This window comes from Lissotriton vulgaris, chromosome 3_1 (genome assembly GCF_964263255.1).
Source record: "Lissotriton vulgaris chromosome 3_1, aLisVul1.2, whole genome shotgun sequence".
NCBI lineage: Eukaryota > Metazoa > Chordata > Amphibia > Caudata > Salamandridae > Lissotriton > Lissotriton vulgaris.
This window is the reverse complement of record NC_141689.1, coordinates 1,138,776,148-1,138,794,494: the sequence shown is the minus strand read 5'-3', so window position 1 is coordinate 1,138,794,494 and position 18,347 is coordinate 1,138,776,148. Positions and strand designations below refer to the sequence as shown.

Here is an 18,347-nt window from a genome sequence, read left to right as displayed (position 1 = left end):
GGCAGACACAGGGGCAGGAACCAGGACCAGGGCGCTCAGACAGACATGCAGTCCACGGGCTCCGAAGACCCGCTTGCCTCTTCAAACGCGGACATCATCCCGCCGACCGGGAAGGGATCCCAGGACGCCAAGTTGGACCTAATCCTTAACGAAATACACGCAACACGCGAGGCGTTGGAATCACGCATAGACAGTATGGCAACTGGCCTATCCCTACTGCGAGCCGACCATAACAAGTTGGCGGAGAGGGTCTCGGAACAGAAGATAGCGCTGAGTGACCTCATACCCCAACAGACGGAACATTCCACAAAACTGGAGAACGTAGAGAAACAGCTTAGACAGTGTAAAGGGGAGTCAGTAATGGGCTGGACACGAGGTTTGGGCAAAGCGGGTTTTATTTTCATGTACAGTTTCTTTTTCCGCAAAGTCAGTCTTTCTTTGGCGAACTCTGCTGGGTCCGTGGTGCCTACTGGTTCAGCCGCTTATCCAAGGACCGTCTTGCCCGGAGTCGGGGCTTTTCAAGGGAGGCAACTCTCAGGATGACCGGAAAGAGAACAAAACAAAGAAAGGACCAATTACTTTTCTGTCCTCGTTCTTATACTGGGGAACACCGGGGAAGTGAGGGACACCTTTAGTGCTTAGCCTTGCCGAATTTGTGCAACGTAGTGAGGAAAGGGTATTTACAGGGTTCAGGGGGGAGCAGGTTCACTAGAAGCTGAGGGTATTTAACGCGGGAACAGTCCCCTTTTCCCCACCCAGCTCGTAACTTTGTCCCGTACCTGTCGGAGCCACACTCCTCCCTCGGGAGTGTGGCACGGCGCAACGCGGTCCCATTGGCCTCCGGGCTCGTCTGCTTCAGTCCGTAGTCCGTCTGTTTCTTCCTGGTGCACGTCTGCTTCTCGTCCTGGCTCGGCGTCCAAAGCTCCGTGGTCTCGCCGGTTCGTCTTCCTCGTCTCCTCCGTCCTGCACTCTCCTCCACCGGTGATGTCACACGCCTCTACCTGGACATCCGGCTTCTTAACCAATCCTGCTAGGTACACGTCATTGTGGGAGGGGCCATCATCCGGGAAACACGGCCAATCAAAGTGGCCGGCCCGATTGTCTTCCGCAAGTGTGTGCCGCGAGCACGGTTCTTCCTGTAGGGAAGGATGAAGGGTATCAGTGCATGTCCACCAGTCCATGTCCTTGCCGTCCCCCTGTACACTGGTCATCTCGGGAACCCCGTTACAGACAGCTATGGGACAGGGTGGACGATGCGGAAGGACGTGCCCGCCGCAACAACGTCCGCATCCTGGGCATTCCGGAGAGAAGCGAGGGGAGGAATCCCACCCAGTTCGTAGAAGATTGGCTGCGGAAACTGGTGGGCCAGGAAGATCTTACTGCCCTATACAGTGTGGAGCGAGCACACAGGATGCCGTCACGACCCCCGCAACCGGGGGCACCCCCTCGCCCCTTGATTGCGCGCCTTCTCCACTACAGAGATCATGACACTGTCCTAAGAGCGGCTCGAGAGAAGGCACCAATACGCTTCGAGGACAAAAACATATCGGTGTACCCCGACTTTACGCCCACAGTACAACGAGCCAGGTCCACCTTCATGGGAGTGAAGCACAAATTGAGGGACAGAGATATGAAATATGCGCTTTTGTTCCCCGCGAGACTCAAGATACTGCATGACAACAAATCTCACTTCTTCGACTCCCCGGAGGAGGCGGAAGAATGGATGGAAGTCACACTAACCCCGCCGGCCTCGCAAGACCCATTCGCAGATAATCACAGCGACAGTCGCCGGAACCCGCCAGACCGAAGGGACAACACTTCCAACACCGGACATCCCCCCTCAACAGGGGCACCGATGAAAGCTCAACCTACAGGAGCTCAGACGGCAGGTCACTCGTCACCGCAGATGCGACTAACGGAGGAGGCGCTGGCCGCTCACGACGCGGGAGCAACCGGAGACAGGATCACCGTCACCACCGACACCCACACTGAGGTATCCGGATCAGTGGACAGCCTGCAACTGTTGCCAAAGATCACAGCCCAGATGGCGGCAGAGTTCTGAGTGGCAGCATGCTTGATCCTCTCCGGGTGGTAACGTAGAACTGATCCCCTTCTTCATATATGGTGGGTTGCATGAGGGCCCACCCTGTCGAGGGCTACCATGCCAAAGCAGGCCATTAAATGACAGTCACCGGTGGTCTACTACCCCCAGTATGCACATGGACCTAACTGACTTGTGCCCACGTTGGGCACCTTGGTTTGGCTCCTGAGCCCGTTGGCCTGGGAACCTTATTGTTAAGGGGTTACATGTTCGCAAGACACTCTTACCTTGTAGCAAGCCAGATCTGACATGGTCACCCATGTTCTCCATTCTACCGCTCCACACAGATGGTCATGGGGCCTCTTAATGTTTATCAAATGTGCACCTGGAACGTACGGGGCATGGGCTCGGTACACAAACGCCACAGAATTTTAGCCCAACTCAACCGCAGGGGGACACAGATAGCTTGCCTACAAGAGACACACTTGAACAATGCTGAAAACGTGAAACTACGCAAAAAATGGAGAGGGCAGCTCTTCGCTACCTCCTATTCCGCGTTCTCGAGGGGGGGGGCGGCTATCTGGCTCCGCAACTCTGTTCCTTTCAAGATGTTAGAGCAAAAAATTGATAAGGAGGGACGATGTGTATTTGTGCGGGGTTTGTTGGAGGAGATGCCATTGTATTTGGTTGTGTGTACTCACCAAACACAGGTCAGTCGGAGTTTTTGTTAACTGTAAACGGGATACTTGCAGATTGGGCTGATCACCACTGGATAATTGGGGGGGATTTCAACGCTGTGCTCGATGTTACACTGGATAGGTCACACTCCCCCCTGCAGGCCACTGAAAGCAGGAAACAGGCGGACGCTCTGGCACGTTGGGCTGAGGGTTGGGATTTGGCAGACGCATGGCGCGGCACGCATACACAAGAGAGGGAATATACCTTTTTTTCCCCACCTCACCAGCTCCACACCAGAATCGACCATGTCTTCTGCTCCCGATCCCTAACAGATTCAATTGTTCAGACCCAACACATGGGGAAAACCCTGTCCGACCACAACCCCGTAGAGCTCACTTGGCAGTGGGGCAGACTGCTGGCCCCCATCCCGACTTGGAGACTACCCACAGATCTACTCGAAGACACGGTCTTCCGGTCGTCCCTGTCCGACACTATAGAAGCCTACTTCTCCATGAATATGAACACAGCCAGCACCCGTCAGATAGAATGGGACGCTTTCAAGGTCTATCTCAGGGGAGAAGCGATGGCCGCTCGAGTGGGCAGGAAGCGGGAGGTAATCAGTCAATTGAAGGAAGTGGAGGGTTCACTAGCATCCCTAGAGAGTGAGGCTGCAGACACGAATACACATTTCACACCACTACAGGATGCTCACATTAGACATGCAGAGCTACTAGAAGACCTGAGGCTGCTAGACTATAGAGAATACGCGAATAGGCAGCATACGCAAGCAGATAGAGCAGGCCCCCTACTGGCCCGTCTTATACGTGACTCCCCAGTTTGCCACCCGATTCTGGAAATACAAGATCAAGCAGGCAATCCGACCTCAACCCAAGCAGGGATTAATACGGCATTCAAAGACTATTATACTACACTGTACAGCCCCCCCCGGCCCCTCTCAGAGGCCGCCTTCGAGGCCTTCATGAGGGAACTGGACCTACCCCAACTCACTGACAGGCAAAGCGGAGACCTGAAGCACAACATCTCAGTAGCGGAAATTAGGCAGGCAATACGAGCTCTCCCGAAGAGCAAGGCCCCCGGAACGGATGGCCTACCGGCAGAATTCTATGCAACGTTCCTTGATCTTCTAGCCCCACGATTACACACTGTCTATTTGGAAGCTCTACGGACAGCCTCCCTACCGCAATCATCCAGGCAAGCGTTAATCACGTCCCTCTTAAAACCAGGCAAAGACGGACTGCAGCTGGTCGACTACAGGCCCCTATCCCTCCTCAACACCGATTACAAGGTTTTGAGCAAAGTGCTGGCGACGAGACTGGTGCAATACATACCACAGTTGATCCATCCAGACCAATGTGGTTTTGTACCGGGCCGCAACACGGCCATGAATCTCAGGCGCTTAGCTCAGCTGATGCTCGGAAACCTGGTGGGCGCGGGCTCAGAGGGCAGCATATCGCTGGATCTAAAGCAAGCCTTCGATTCCCTTAGATGGGACTACATGTTTGCCACACTTTTGAAATTCGGGATACCGCCCGAATACATCGCCTGGGTCAGACTACTATACACCCTCCCCACGGCTAGAGTGCGTACCTCCAGGCACATTTCAGGACCCATAACTATAGCGAGGGGCACCCGACAGGGCTGCCCACTCTCCCCTGTCCTATTTATCCTGGCCCTAGAACCATTGCTCTGTAGGCTTAGGACGGCGGACCCCCGCTGTGGTATTCAGAGGCACGGGACGGTACACATTGTGTCCGCTTATGCTGATGATATCATTTTATACCTTCGGGACCTGCGGGGCGACCTGGGCCCTATACCCCAAATATTTGAGGACTTCAGGTTGATCTCGGGCCTCACCATAAGCGAACCTAAGTCTTATGGATTCACCTTTAGGGATGCGGGCTTGTCTGCTCCCCTACCCTTCGCCCCACATGAATTCCAGATGGCGGGAACCACCTTCCGATACCTTGGGATGCACATCTACAGGGAAGCTGACATGATGATAGACGGCAACCTTGGGAGGGCCATAAGAGCACTGAAATCGCAAATTCAATTCTGGCTAACATTGCCCCTTTCAGTAGCCGGCAGAGCAGCCGTCTCTAAGATGGTGATGCTCCCTCGCCTCATTTACCACTTCACCAACCTACTATTCCTGATCCCAGCAGCGACCTTTAAGATTCTCGACACACTACTTACGGAACTTGTGTGGGGACACGGGCGCAGACGCATAGGCCTCGCTAAACTACAGCTCCCCTCTGGCTCCGGTGGTATGGGCCTACCGGACTTTAGGGCTTACAACTATGTGTGCCAGCTGCAATGGCTGGCCTACTGGGTGGCAAGTCGCAACCTTCACGAGATCAACATGTCGGAGGAGGAGCATGCAAAAGGGAGAGTACACACATTGCTTTTGCCCCGATCGGATCTGCCGGGAGACGCCCCTCCGCTCCTCCGGCTGGCAGTGACATACTGGCGGAAGGCATTAAAATACTCGTCCCCCACGACATCTTACGCCCCCACAATCCCGCTTTTAGGTATCCCACTGGGCTCGGGAACACTTACGACGAACAAACTGATGCCCTGGCATGACGCAGGAGTGTCGCATGTGGGTGACCTGTTTGCTGAGGGGCGCCTATTGTCCTTTGAAGACTTCAGAGCCGCACATGGCGTTCCTAGGGGCTCATTCCTTTTACACGCAGGCCTTCGCCATTATATAGCACACAAGTGGTCACCTGAGGAACGAGAGCCAGATGTAAACCCCTTAATAACAATGCACTACCTCATGGGCACGGGCGGCCACCTGACCAAATGGCTCACTGCTAGCATCAAAACGGGGAGGGCGATCCCTCTGTCACCTCTCAGGGCGGCATGGGAAGGAGATATAGGGAGGCCACTGAGAGACAAAGAGTGGGAGCGTATCCTCCAGTTTCCCAAGAAGGTAGCTAGAAACCCCAAGTTTAAGTTTATTCAATTGATGTTGCTACATAGAGCCTACCTGACCCCACATCGCATACACATGATGTTCCCTGATGCGGATGGTAATTGCCCCCGGTGTGACACTAACGACGCATCACTAATACACATGCTATGGCAGTGCCCTAAGTTGGGTTATTACTGGACCACTATCAATGAATTGCTTGAGGGAGCTGGCACCCTGTCCCAATCACTCACCCTAGAATATACACTGTTAGGGCTAGGACCGTCAACACGTACAAGAAGCGTAGCGACACGTTTTACAGACATGGCCCTATTACTAGCGAAGCGAGCAATCACTATGAGGTGGAAGTCACCCAGACCACCCGACCCTGATTTATGGAAAGCAGAGGTAATACGGTGGGGCAAGGCGGAAGGCGAAGCACTACAGCGAGAGGAACGCAGAGGCCTCAGGAAAACACTGATTTCACTGGATTGGTTTGCCATAGTGGGAATGTTTGAAGCAGGGGATGATGGGGACGATGGGGACACAAATAACTCGCTGCATGTAGGATGAACATGTGACATTCCATGTATCGTCACGGACTGTGGTGCACTGTAATGTGGTACGAGGGACCTCGTGCCATCGATCATTCTACCCATGCCTGCCTGTGTGTGTGGACACAACTGCATTTTACGATAACATGGGTGACTCAGATGTGAACACTGCGGTTTTACGCATTTGAAGGAGTGTCGGGAGGGATTCTTGAGGGAGGGGGGCGGGTTCAGGAACAATAAGGGATTGTTATGTTAAAATGGTTCTGGAAAACAAAAAATCAATGATAATATGTACTTGTACGCCCTGAGCAAGCAGATGCATGTGACATCCTGATTATTGCTGCGCTCGAATTTGTATGTATCTGCTCCAACTACTATGCCAATAAACAGATTTTCAAAAAAAAAAAAATGTTAAAGATGGGCCATCCGAACCTCCTTCAAAAACACGTGCTAGAGCCAGGTTCGTAAAAAGCAGTTTATTCACACCCAATGCATTTCAAGCCAATCTGGCTCTTCGTCAGGGGTAACTGTAAATTACAATGTACATCTGTGTTAATATCACATCCTCTTATAGCGTACACAATTTGTTGTTTAAAAAAACTCACATAATCCTTTGAGTCTATGAACATCAACTCAATTATTTACATTAATTCCACTGTCCCGCTAAACAATTAGTTTCATGTGACACCCCATCTATATTTACGTTTCATTTTCCCCGTACGTAGCACCTCTGCTTTATTTAGAATGCAAGCAGTATTTATTTTAATGAGTTTCTCCAACTGCAGGCACAATGTGCTTTTCTCCAGCATTCAGCGCATCATGCGCGCTTTCACTTTCCAAACATCCTGGAACAATGGCGGGCAGTTCTTTGAAATACAATAGGTCTCGCATTTACAAGAGTTTGAGCTATTGGTAAACAACAATGTCTTCTATTTATGAGTTAATTATCAAAACAGATAAATAAAAAGCATTGGCATTTACAATGCCAGTAGCTTAAACTCTCGCAAATGCGAGACCTATTGCATTGCAAATGCTTGTTTCCTTTAGTTGAAAAATGTGAACCCCAGTCAATATAACAGATTCTTTTGTAAGCTTGCAGATTGTTTAGGAGTATAGTCTAGTTTAATTGCCTGTGTGGCTCCCAGAGGCTTCCAGCAGCCACTGTCCATAGGTGAAATGCAATGGGTCCACAGAATTACTGCCGGCTTTGCAATTCTAATACTCCAGTCATTTTTGTTACTGGCTAAATGGAATTATTAAGGACCTCATAAAGAGGTCCTTAATGAGCTACTTGTTCAGTATGAGTTAGAGTTCTGTCCAGTACCTCTGTTGCATAGGCATCATCACTGCTTAATTTGAGCCGGTTATTGCAGTTGGGAACGGGACTTATTTTTCCTCAACAAAATTTGATTTAGAGAGAGGGAAAAAACACGCAAGGGGGAAAGAAGGAGGAAGAGAAAGATGGAAAACAGTGGCAATGGGAGAAAGCAGGGGTGAAAAAGAACCTGCAAGACTGATATAAAGGTGCAGGGAGTGTCTGGCTATGGATTAAAGAGGCATGCAGTTGAATCAAGAATCTGCAGGCCTATTGTTCAGCACCCCAACATCTGATACCACCGTCTCCGAGCTTCGGATCAAAACTGTGGGCCCCACACTTATTCTTTTGCGAACTAAGCACTAGAAACCATAAAACACAATTGATTTTGAGGATGTCCCCTAGAAGCTGCCATATCATCTTCCTCGGAAAAATGTGTTTATTCCTACATACTTACAAAGGAATTTCTTCTTTTCTGACAATGGCAGTTCATGGAAAACCTCCCAGAATATGTTAATAGTTGGATGGGGTGGCTGCTGTTCATAAACACCATCATATTCTGCATTCTTTAAAACAAAAATAGCAAAGATTTACTGAGGAGATTTCATAGGAAAACAGCCATAAAATATTCCGTAGATCATTTAGACTCCACACAAACCTGTTCTAATTTCTTCCAATCATATTCCTCGTTTCCAATGATGATACTCCTCAGTTCCTTCGGATGGAAATCTTTCAGAAGCTCCTTTTCACAGACTTTGTAAAAACCCCTTTTGAATTCCTCGAAAAATACCTCCACGGACTTGTTGAACACGTAGTCTACATACTTGTTTACGTAGTCATGTCTACAGTAAAAGAAAAAAAACTATGTTAAAAGGTGCCTAGCAACTCATAAATAAGCAGAAATTACTAACATTCAGAATAGGGATGAAAGAATATAGGGAAACAAGATGGCAAAATGATTTCTGGAACAGAGCCAACTAGCAGTAGCAAGTGAGGACGTGAGAGTTGGCCAGTGTAAGACAATGACTTTTCATCGGAAGGCCCAACACAGCATCATTCACCAGTCGTCGTTGTTTATAATCTGCCTCGAGGGTGACAGGTCCAGTGTCCTCCACATACAACTCAATTATGTCCCAGTTCACGGCGATCTACCACTAGCAGGTGTGAATACTAAATATCAAAGTAAGAATATTGAGGGTGCAAGGTCATGCACACTTGGGGACTCACAATGTTAGAAATGGGGGTCTCTAGTTGGCAAGAACTTGCACCTTTGTCCACATAGGGACCCTTCTTCCTAGTCAGGGTAAGGGAGTTACACTCCTAAAATAACCAACACTAATACAGTGTAAGCACTACAAAAGGACACCACACTAGTTTAGTAAAATAGCCAATATTTTTATATACTTTAAGACAAGACCAAAAACGATAAAAATAATCCACTAAACAGTACTTAAAAATCTACAGTTGTCAAAATAAGCTTTAAAAACAGTTCCTTGATGTCGATAGCTCCGTCTGGGGCTATCATGGCGTCGTGAGCAAATAAATCCAAACAGTTGTAGCTGACCGCGGCGTTGCGGGCCAGCTACGGTGTCGGGAAGACCCGCAAACACTACCTTTTAGAAATGAAGGGCGTCGGCAACCTCTCATTGAGTTTTTAAAACAACGGCGTCCGCAGGTGTTCGTTACAGAGGTCGGTGCAGGAGTCGTCAGGCCCTCGAAGTCACACACGTTGCAGGTCGACCTCCTCTCTGTTGGGATCAGGAGCGCTGGCATCATGAGCTGTGCTGCGAAGTGCAGCAGTGCGGCGTTTGGTGTCCCTAGGTCGCAGTGCGAGCAGCGGCTCGGTGGTGTCGTCGGATGGGTTCGTCGGTGAGACCACGGTCGCGGTACGAGATGAAGGCGGTGCTCGTCACGGTGCTGGCAGGTCACGGTGCAAGCAGTGGCATCGTCATTGCTGAAGCACTGTCGTCGGCTGACAAACTGCAGTCGATGGCACCAGCGTCGGTAGGCCAAGGCTGCGGTGTGGGATGAGGGCGGTACGTCGTGTAACTTTATGAGCGGTGCCCTCGAACCACGGTGCAAGCAGCTGCATCGATTCTGGCGTGGAGCATCGTCATTGGGGATACCAAGGTGTCATTGTGAAGTGAGGCATTGCAGAGTGCGGTGCCCACAGGTCACCGTGCGAGCATTGGCTCGGTGGTGGCGTCAGATGGTGTTGTCGGTGAGACCAAGTTCGCGGTGTGGCGGTGCCCTCTGCTGTGCCAAGGCGTCGTCGCGAGGCGGAGTGCAGTGCCCACAGGTCGCGTTGCGAGCAGTGGCTCCGTGGCGGCTACAGCAGGCGTCATTGTTGAGACCAAGGTCACGATGCAGCGTCAGGACGCGGAGTCGGCAGCGGTGCCGTAGACGTCATCGAGTGACTTTTCCTCTGTTGCAGCACAAAACACACTGTTCCCAGTGCTGCGGGCAGAAGAGCATGAAGTCTTTGTTGATCCTGAGGCTTCTTGAACAGGAAACAAGCTCTACATCAAGCCCTTGGAGAAACTCAAAAAGCAGATTGCAGAAAGTTCAGTCCTGTCCTTTCACTGCCCAAGACAGAAGCAGCCACTGCAAGCCAACACAGAAAGCACACAGCAAATTGGTAGGTCCTCCTCACAGCTTCTCCAGCTCTTCGTCTTGGCAGTCTTCTTGATCCAAAAGAGTTCTAAAGTTCAGGGGTCTGGGCCCCAATATGTATATCCCAAAATCCTTTGATCTCTTAGGCCGAGAGTGTCTGTGCCCAGCCAGAACCAGTTCAGCCTTCTTTGGTGTGATTTCCTGGCAGGAGGTGGAGACTGCATTGTCAGAGGCACCCCAGGCCCTTTGAGGTGCAAGGAAATCTCCTCCTCCCTCCCCCATCGCAGCCCAGGTCTAGTCTTTCCTGACCCACCTAGACTATCTGGAGCCACTTCTGCTCCCCAGCCTTCTGTCATCCAAACCCAGACAGGCAATCCACATTCCAGCAGAGGCACACGGGATGACTAAGCAGGAAAATACATACGTTCTAAAAGTGGTATTTTCAAACACAGAATGTAAAAAACACCTTCACTAAAAGATGCATCTTTAGATTCTGAGTTCAGGCATACTAAATTCTATTTCCCTACCTAGTTCCCAGGGCCAGTTATGTTTATAAGATGTTATAAACAAACTTCCTATTCTGTCCTATGGGGAAAAGGTAGCCTTGCAATAGTGAAAAACTGAATGGGCTGTAATTCACTATCAGGACATGCCACACACACCAGGGCATGTCCTACCTTTCACATACACTGCAACCTGCCCACAGGGGTAACTTGGGCCTACCTTAGGGGTGACTAACATATAGAAAAGGGAAGGTTTAGGGCCTGGCAAGTGGGTGCACTTGCCAAGTCGACAAAGCAGTTACCAACTGCGCTCAGACTCTTCAATGGCAGGTCTGAGTTGCCTTTTTAATGCTACTCGCGTGGGTGGCACAATCAGTTCTGCAGGCCCACTGGTAGCATTTGATTTACAGGCCATACCACACGCAGTGTAATTTACTAGGGACTAACAAGTAAATCAAATATCCAATCATGGAAACACCAATCCATAACACAATTTACCACAGGAGCACTTGCACTTACCACTGATCAGCATTGAGAAATGTGCGCAGAAACACTACACCAGCAAAAACAGAGTCAAACCCGAGAGGGCAGAAAGCAAAAACTCAGGGGAAACATGCCAAAAGATGCCAAGTCTAAAAATATATGGAGGGAGTCACATCCAACACTTACTTTATTCACCTGCCATTCACTGATGCACGGAACATAGAGTAGTTGGTCCCGGGTGTGCCGGCATTCCCCGAGCTGAAGGTAACTCATTTGGCGCACTTCTTGTCTGACCATTCCCCAGTGCAATGCACAGTGGGGTAGGAGAATCCTATTCAGGGCTGAGGCGTTGGAAATTCCCACCCGATCTATTAGAAGATGAAGCGGGGAAGGCTGCATTAGCAAAGTCAATTACAGATTATTAAGAGACAAATTGGGGAAGCACAACTGGGAGGGCCACAGAGTGGGAGGCCTTAAATGCAGTGACCCACGGTGCAAGTATGGGGCTTGTGTGCGGATTGAGGAGGAAACTACTTGGGGAACGTGACAGAGAGGAGAAATCTTTGGTGGCTATACAGGCGGGGAGCACAACTGATTTGGATGCGGGCAAAAGGGAATGCGCACAGCGCAAGCGTATAGCTGACATCTGGGATAGGCTGGATTAGTACACCCTGACGCAATATTGACAGCGGATGCATGCTGAGGGTGACAAGTCAGGTCGCTTACAGGCTTGGATACTACGAAGGGAGCAAGCTCCCACTTTGAAAGCAGAGGGTGGGAGACTTGTCCACACCAGGGATGGTATATTGGAGGTGTTCCAGCAACATTTACACCGGGTCTATACTGCGGACACTGGAGTAGCAGCGGAAAGGTATGCCCCAATCGTTGAGGGTTTGGCGCTCCCGCAGCTCTCGCCAGATGGCGTTGAGGAGCTCGACCGCTAAACCACTGTTGAGGAAGTGCAAGAGGCAATGCCCTGCCCGGAACCAAGGCCCCAGGGGCTGATTGGTTTCCTATGGCCTTTTGCAGAGCTACTTGTATCAGTGTGTACAACCTCTTCTGAAAGTAACTACCCCCCTCAATGTGTAAACAAGAAATCTTTATGCTCCTTAAGCCAGAAGGGAACAATCAAGACCCCTCAACATATCCACCACTTGCAATGACAAACTCTGATGTCAAAATCTTATGCAAAGCCCTTGCTTCCAGACCAGTCCCTCATAAGACTCATTTGGTACATGAGGATCAATGTGGGTTCATACCAACCAATAACACAGGCATGAATATCCGGTAGTTGTCCCATATCCTGCACAAAGTATGACAAAGAGACCCAGTTTCTATAGTTCTGGAAAAGGCCTTTGACTCTGTGGATTGGGGGTTGCTTAGGATAGCCGGAGTTGGCCCGCGTTTTAGATGATGGGTGCAGATCCTGTATACTGCACCCAGCGCTAGAGTCCCGGTGGGACACAGCAGGCCAAGCGAGTCGAGGCTGGAGAGGGGGACGCGACAGGGCTGCCTGCTTTCCCCGCTACTGTTTGCCCTGGCAATAGAGCCCCAGGCGATCTGGGTGCATAGGCATCTGGCCTGCAGGTATCAGTGTTGGTGTGACATCTCAGGTTATATTGCTGTATGTGGATGACACATTATTCTATGTCTTCCTCGCCTCAGGAAGCGATCCAAAGGCTGCTGCGGGTACTGGAGGAGTTCGGCGGATGCTCTGGGTTGCGCCTAAATAGGTCAAAATCTCTGGTATTCCCACTGGTTCGTTTGGCTGCCAGCTGTGCGGAGTCTCTCCCCTAGCTGGGCTTGAGATTGGAGATTGGGCACTTTAGGTACCGGGGCATACACGTGGTGGGTGAGAATTCCCAAATATTACAGCTTAATATTTATAAAATTCTGGATGAATTAAAGGGGTACAAAAGGGGCTGATTTGCATATGGCCATGTCTGAACTGGGGTGGTGTGAAGTGCAAAAAAACGATGGATGTAGGCCCAGATCTCTGTACTGGGGTGAATGTATGATATTGTTCTGCATTCTGTCCATCAATTGTTGTTTTTGCGGATGCATTAAAAGGGTAGTTGGCTTTTGGAACACTCTTCCACTTTCCTTGATGGGAAGATTAGTGATAGCTAAAATTGTGATACTCCCCTGTTTGCCTCTATATGCTGCAAAACACATTGTGCCCCATACCCAGATGAATATTTAGGGCTCTGGACTCCATACTGATAGACCTCTACTGACAGGATGGCGCAGCAGAGTTGTGCTTGTTACACTAAATCGTACATATGAAGGGGGTGGACTTGAGGCTCCCAGTATGGAGCTCTACTACTACGCCGCTCAGATGCAGCACATGGCTAGGTGGTTTGTCGAGGGGGACAATTGGGAGAAACAGCTCCTTCTGGATAGAGTACGAGCCACTGACTTGCCACCCTTATTCATGGTGGGCACGGGCGTCTCTGATGCAGCTCCGGATGTGGCTAGGCAGACAGCGTGCATGTGGCAGACATTTGTGGATCGATTCCTGAGATACGCCCCATTTCTTCGGGAATTGTCAGTGTGGGATCTGGCGTCGGTCCGTAGAGTGATGGCTAACATGTAATTTCGGACATGGCAGGAGGGCGGGTGCAACTCACTCGAGGATCTATACCCGGGCAACAGCTTTATCACACTTGAACAGACCTGTAGCGTTTTTGGACTGGGGCAAGGACAATATCTGCAGTAAGCTGCCTTAGCTAACATATTTAAAGAAATATGGCCGCGTATCCTTTGATACCCCAGCTTAAAGAGACACAAGATATCATACTTATGTGCGGGTCAGGCAACCTAATCATATCATTGTTGTACAGGGCAATGAGGGCAGATGCCAGTGCTCCCCCATTCGCAGCTTGGAAGGCGGACCTGGAGGAGCCACTGGAAGATAAGGATTGGTAGGTGATAGGTGTGCTCACACACAAAATCTCTTGCAATGCTCTCTTCCGATTAATATACTATAAATGTGTACATCACACACACATATGTCTCCTGAAAGGATACATCGCATGGCTCCCAACAGGCCAAATTCCTGTCCTAGGTGTCATAAAGAAGGGGCCAATTTCTTACATTTGGCATAGGAAATTCCTGCGGTCAGCAACTTCTGGTCGGAGGTAGCAAGTGGATAAGGGGTCATGTGAATAGTAGAGTCCTATTAACGCCTAAACACTGCCTCTTAGGATTGATACGCAAAAGCAAAACACAAAGCAAGATGGTGTACAGGCTGTCGCAATTATTGTTGGTGCTGGCAAGGCGCAGAGTTGCAATTGTATAGATGGGGCTCGGGCTCCAGAGATCTGAGCATGGATTTGGGATGTGCGTGAATGAACACTAGCTGAGGAGGTGCATATGAAGAGGTATTGCAGAGATCAGAAATTTGAGGAAGACTTGAGGCTTTGGAGGGAGCTCTGTCATGATTCAATGGGTGATGGCCTCCAGACAGGTTCACAAAGCGCCACCGCAGGGGGAATTCTGCGAATTCTGAGGGTGAGTAAATGTTTAAAATGTGTGGTTAGAGGCGGCAGACCCGAGAGCAGAGGACGGCCCGGGACCAGGGTTCGATTCCCGGCGCGGCATGTTTCTGGACCAGGGTCAGCGGACTCGATAATTCTCTCGCCTCGGTGCCCACTCTGATCAGCGATCACACTCGGCAACTCTGGGCATTAGCTTGCCTCATCTTCACTAACGGCCCCACCAGACCGCCGGGGATGCCTGGTCTCACCCTGGAGATACCCATTAAGGGACCATCCCTCAGGGAAGCCAGGAAGGGTTTCGCAGCGGTCGAAGCGCCTTGGGACCCTCCGGGTAAGTAGTGCGCTATATAAATGCCTATACATTACATACATATCGCCTTATTACAAAGTTGGGAGTGAGGGGTACTGTGGATGGGCCGATGTCTTGAACCATTACCACTGTATTATATATATATACACAATTCCTTTGCTGGCTACTGAGTGCACACTTATGGTTGTTGTGTTCATGTAAAACTTTAAATAAAAGGGCATATTTATCAAGCAGTTGTGTCGCCATTGCGTCATGCAACTGGGCGCACAGCTGATGCATTGGTCAGACTTCTATATTTTAAAAACATTCAGATCATGACGCACGACTGTCAATTAGCGTTCCTCCCTTTATTCACCACTTCACCGGAGCCTGGTTGGATCAGGCCAAATTGTTTATAAGAAACAGTAAAGCATCACTGAGACGCGATTATATTAAGTAACATACTGTCATCATATGGTGTATGCTGATGTTATCCCTTATCCAGTGACACCAATTAAAAGCAGCACAAAACAACTTAATTATGTTGGACTCGCAGTGAAATCAAGCATCATGATTCTGAAGACCCTACTAATGACATGTAGTTGTAAAATAATCCACAAAAATACGCGGTGAAGGAATGAACTAGGCCACATTTCTCCAGCTAGTAGACAGCAGACTTTCTGGAATAAACACCTAAGCCAATCCACAGCAGCCTGCAGTATATTGCACCATCCCTCTGGAAATTGATTCCTCTTTGAAAGATTACACTATACATGGTGGATAAAGTGCATAAATAACTGCATATTGGAGCAATGCAAGGTAACGCACACCAACACAAGACAACTTGATACGCTGTATAAAACGGAGAGAGATTAGAAATGTACCATATTGACATACATAGGGCGCAATTCTGCTCTCTCTCTGAGCAGGCTCTAAAGGCAGGATAGCTTTTGTGCAGGAAGGGACACCTTCCTGTACAAAAACAGTCCTCTGTGGCCATTACCATCTCTCAATGTGTGCTGCAGAATGCAGTACAAGTAGAAAGAGGAGAAATAAACCTATCGCCTGGGAAGGTGTAGCATTTTGACGCATTCCAAGGTTTACTAGCGTTAGTAAATCTAGCTGTGCACCAAAAACCTTGCAGGAATTCATGGGATCACCCACACTCCACCAATGAAATGTCTCCCTAGAGCAGAGTAATGCAAGGCTGTGACTCGTGCTGCCTTTTGTTACTACATGTTTTTTAAGGTGCACATAAGGTGGCTCTGCGTGCCATAGTAAATCTCACTTAAGTGCTTGCATTGTCTTGTGTGATGCAATGGTGATGCAAGTCCTTAGTAAATCTGGACATTTCTTTTAAATTTAAGACTATAGATCATTAATGTCATTTTTATGATAATGTTTTTAATCTCATTTTATTTAACAAGTAAATGTGTATATCTCTTCATAAACGTGTAAGTCCTTGTTGCAGTGTGTTGGTCTTCATAACTGTGGGGAGCCTTTGCTGTGGTATCAGTGTGGGCGAGATATTGAATGGACAGTATGAAAGGTGATTGTTGGTCAGTTTGATCCAAGGGAATCTTTTATTTCCCATTTAGTAAATCTGGACCATAGTTTATTTGAGACCATTTCAATCTCCTAGTTAAAAAGTGTAAAACATTTCTAATGCTATCTTGACAAATGATTTTCAGTGCACTTGCTAATGGATATTCAGATGATAGGACATTTTGATCTGCTTATTTTACCTGTATCAGTTCTGTAGCAGGAGCACAATCTACAAATCTGGAGTAAGTGCACTTTAGACACAGTTTTAAAAAGGATAACAATAAACGCTACAAAGGTTTAAAGGTATACCCACTTGTTAGAATTATCCACTGAGATGTCACTTCCATTGGGAATTAAATCCACAGTGTGGCTGTCCCAGGTTGCCTGAAACAATCAATTTGTCAAATTAAGTACTATAAAATGTAACAGAAATGTTAGAAAGATACCATATATCAATGCCCAAAGTGACAGCAAGTAGAGAATAGGCACACACACTGAGCTAAGAGGTCATCCATAAGAAGTTACAGATGGAGCAGATGCCCGGATCAGGACATGCGCTTTCAGAGAGATAGTCTAGATGGACACTTACAAGGGGCAACGACCTGGTAGCAGTGGTCACATGGCCTACAAGCTAAGCTATATTTTGCAGCACGTGTAGAACCACCTTATTCAAGCATGCAAAAGGTGAAGGGAGGAATGCTTGCAATAAGTCTAACCATTGGCAATCGCTCAGGGTAACATTCCATTCCACTGTTCTTTTGCTTATCATGCCAAACTGCCAAGTCAAGTCCTCTCTGAACCAGAACACAAGCATCCCAAGACCTGTTTCACCCTGGTTGGGGTTCTTCAGTCGGGTGTAGCTTGATTCCAGTGGCACAGAGTAAGGGACCCATGTCTGGGCATACCCTTCGACACTTGGGGCATCACATCAAATACACAAGAGATGATAGGAGGTTGCTTGCAATAATTCTAACCACTGAGATTTGCTCCGGGTAGCAGTTCAACCCATTGCTCTTTTTCCAACCATGGCACCTCAGACTGGACACTGTTATATGCAAATCAGTCTTGAGCCAGATCCAATAGGAATAGTCCAGCCCGAACTGCTAGGTCCTCTTTGGACCAGAAAACAAGCATCTTGTGAGGAGATGGGGTGTAATAATTGGTGTGGCTTTGCGACCTCACCATGTAATAAACTGACCCTGGGTAGCTGTGACACTGAGCAACAAGGCTTACAAAGAGGAAAAAGTGTTAAGCATTTAAACAGCACCAAAACAATTCAAGAAGAAATCAACATAACACTCAAGAATTCAGACACCAATTTATAAAAATAGACTTTATGTTTATAAGAATTTTAACACTAGCACAAAAAAGATCCATCTGAGGGTTCAGTAGATTTAGATTTTGCAGGCAATAATAAATCAAAGCAATTTAACTCAGCCACGAAGAAGCCTTGGGAAAGTTAACCCTGTACATCAAGTCCTCCCTGGTGGTGGTGGTTGCTAGTTGAAGACTTTTGGCTACCAACTTGCCCCAGCTGGCTTCTTCAGCTGTTGTGTCCCTGTAATGAGAACATGAGGTCAGTCGGCAGGCCCTTGGGGTTCTCGTGGCTTGACTGGGCTCTGGAGCCGGCTGCCCCTTGAGCAGGACTGTCAGGCGCAGTCCCTTTCTTCATTAGCTACAGGTGCAGATTGAGATGCAGCCTCTCTTTGCTGGTCCTTCTGCAGCAGGGTAGTCCTTCTTTGGTCCTCCTTCCAAGTCAGTTGAGATTTGAGGTCTGGGTGCCAGGGGTGATCTTTTTAGGCTCGGAAAGTGCCCTCAGCGCAGGATGCGGTTGGTAACTTATGGGCACTAGGTTCCCTTCCAACTGGTGACCACTTCCTGTGTAATGTGGCAT

The 18,347-nt window shown here is 48.8% G+C and overlaps 1 protein-coding gene across 1 annotated transcript in view; it reads right to left on the bottom strand.

The window, feature by feature from the left end:
• The window catches only part of LOC147727569 (E3 ISG15--protein ligase HERC5-like), a 479,269-nt gene that overhangs the window by 17,134 nt on the left and 443,788 nt on the right, over positions 1-18,347 (bottom strand). Inside the window, exons 20-22 of the mRNA XM_086963137.1 lie at positions 16,767-16,837; positions 8,179-8,362; positions 7,978-8,086 (exon numbers count right to left, since the gene is read on the bottom strand). Coding sequence (XP_086819263.1) covers positions 7,978-8,086; positions 8,179-8,362; positions 16,767-16,837 — 364 coding nt within the window. The remainder of the gene's footprint in view (positions 1-7,977; positions 8,087-8,178; positions 8,363-16,766; positions 16,838-18,347) is intronic.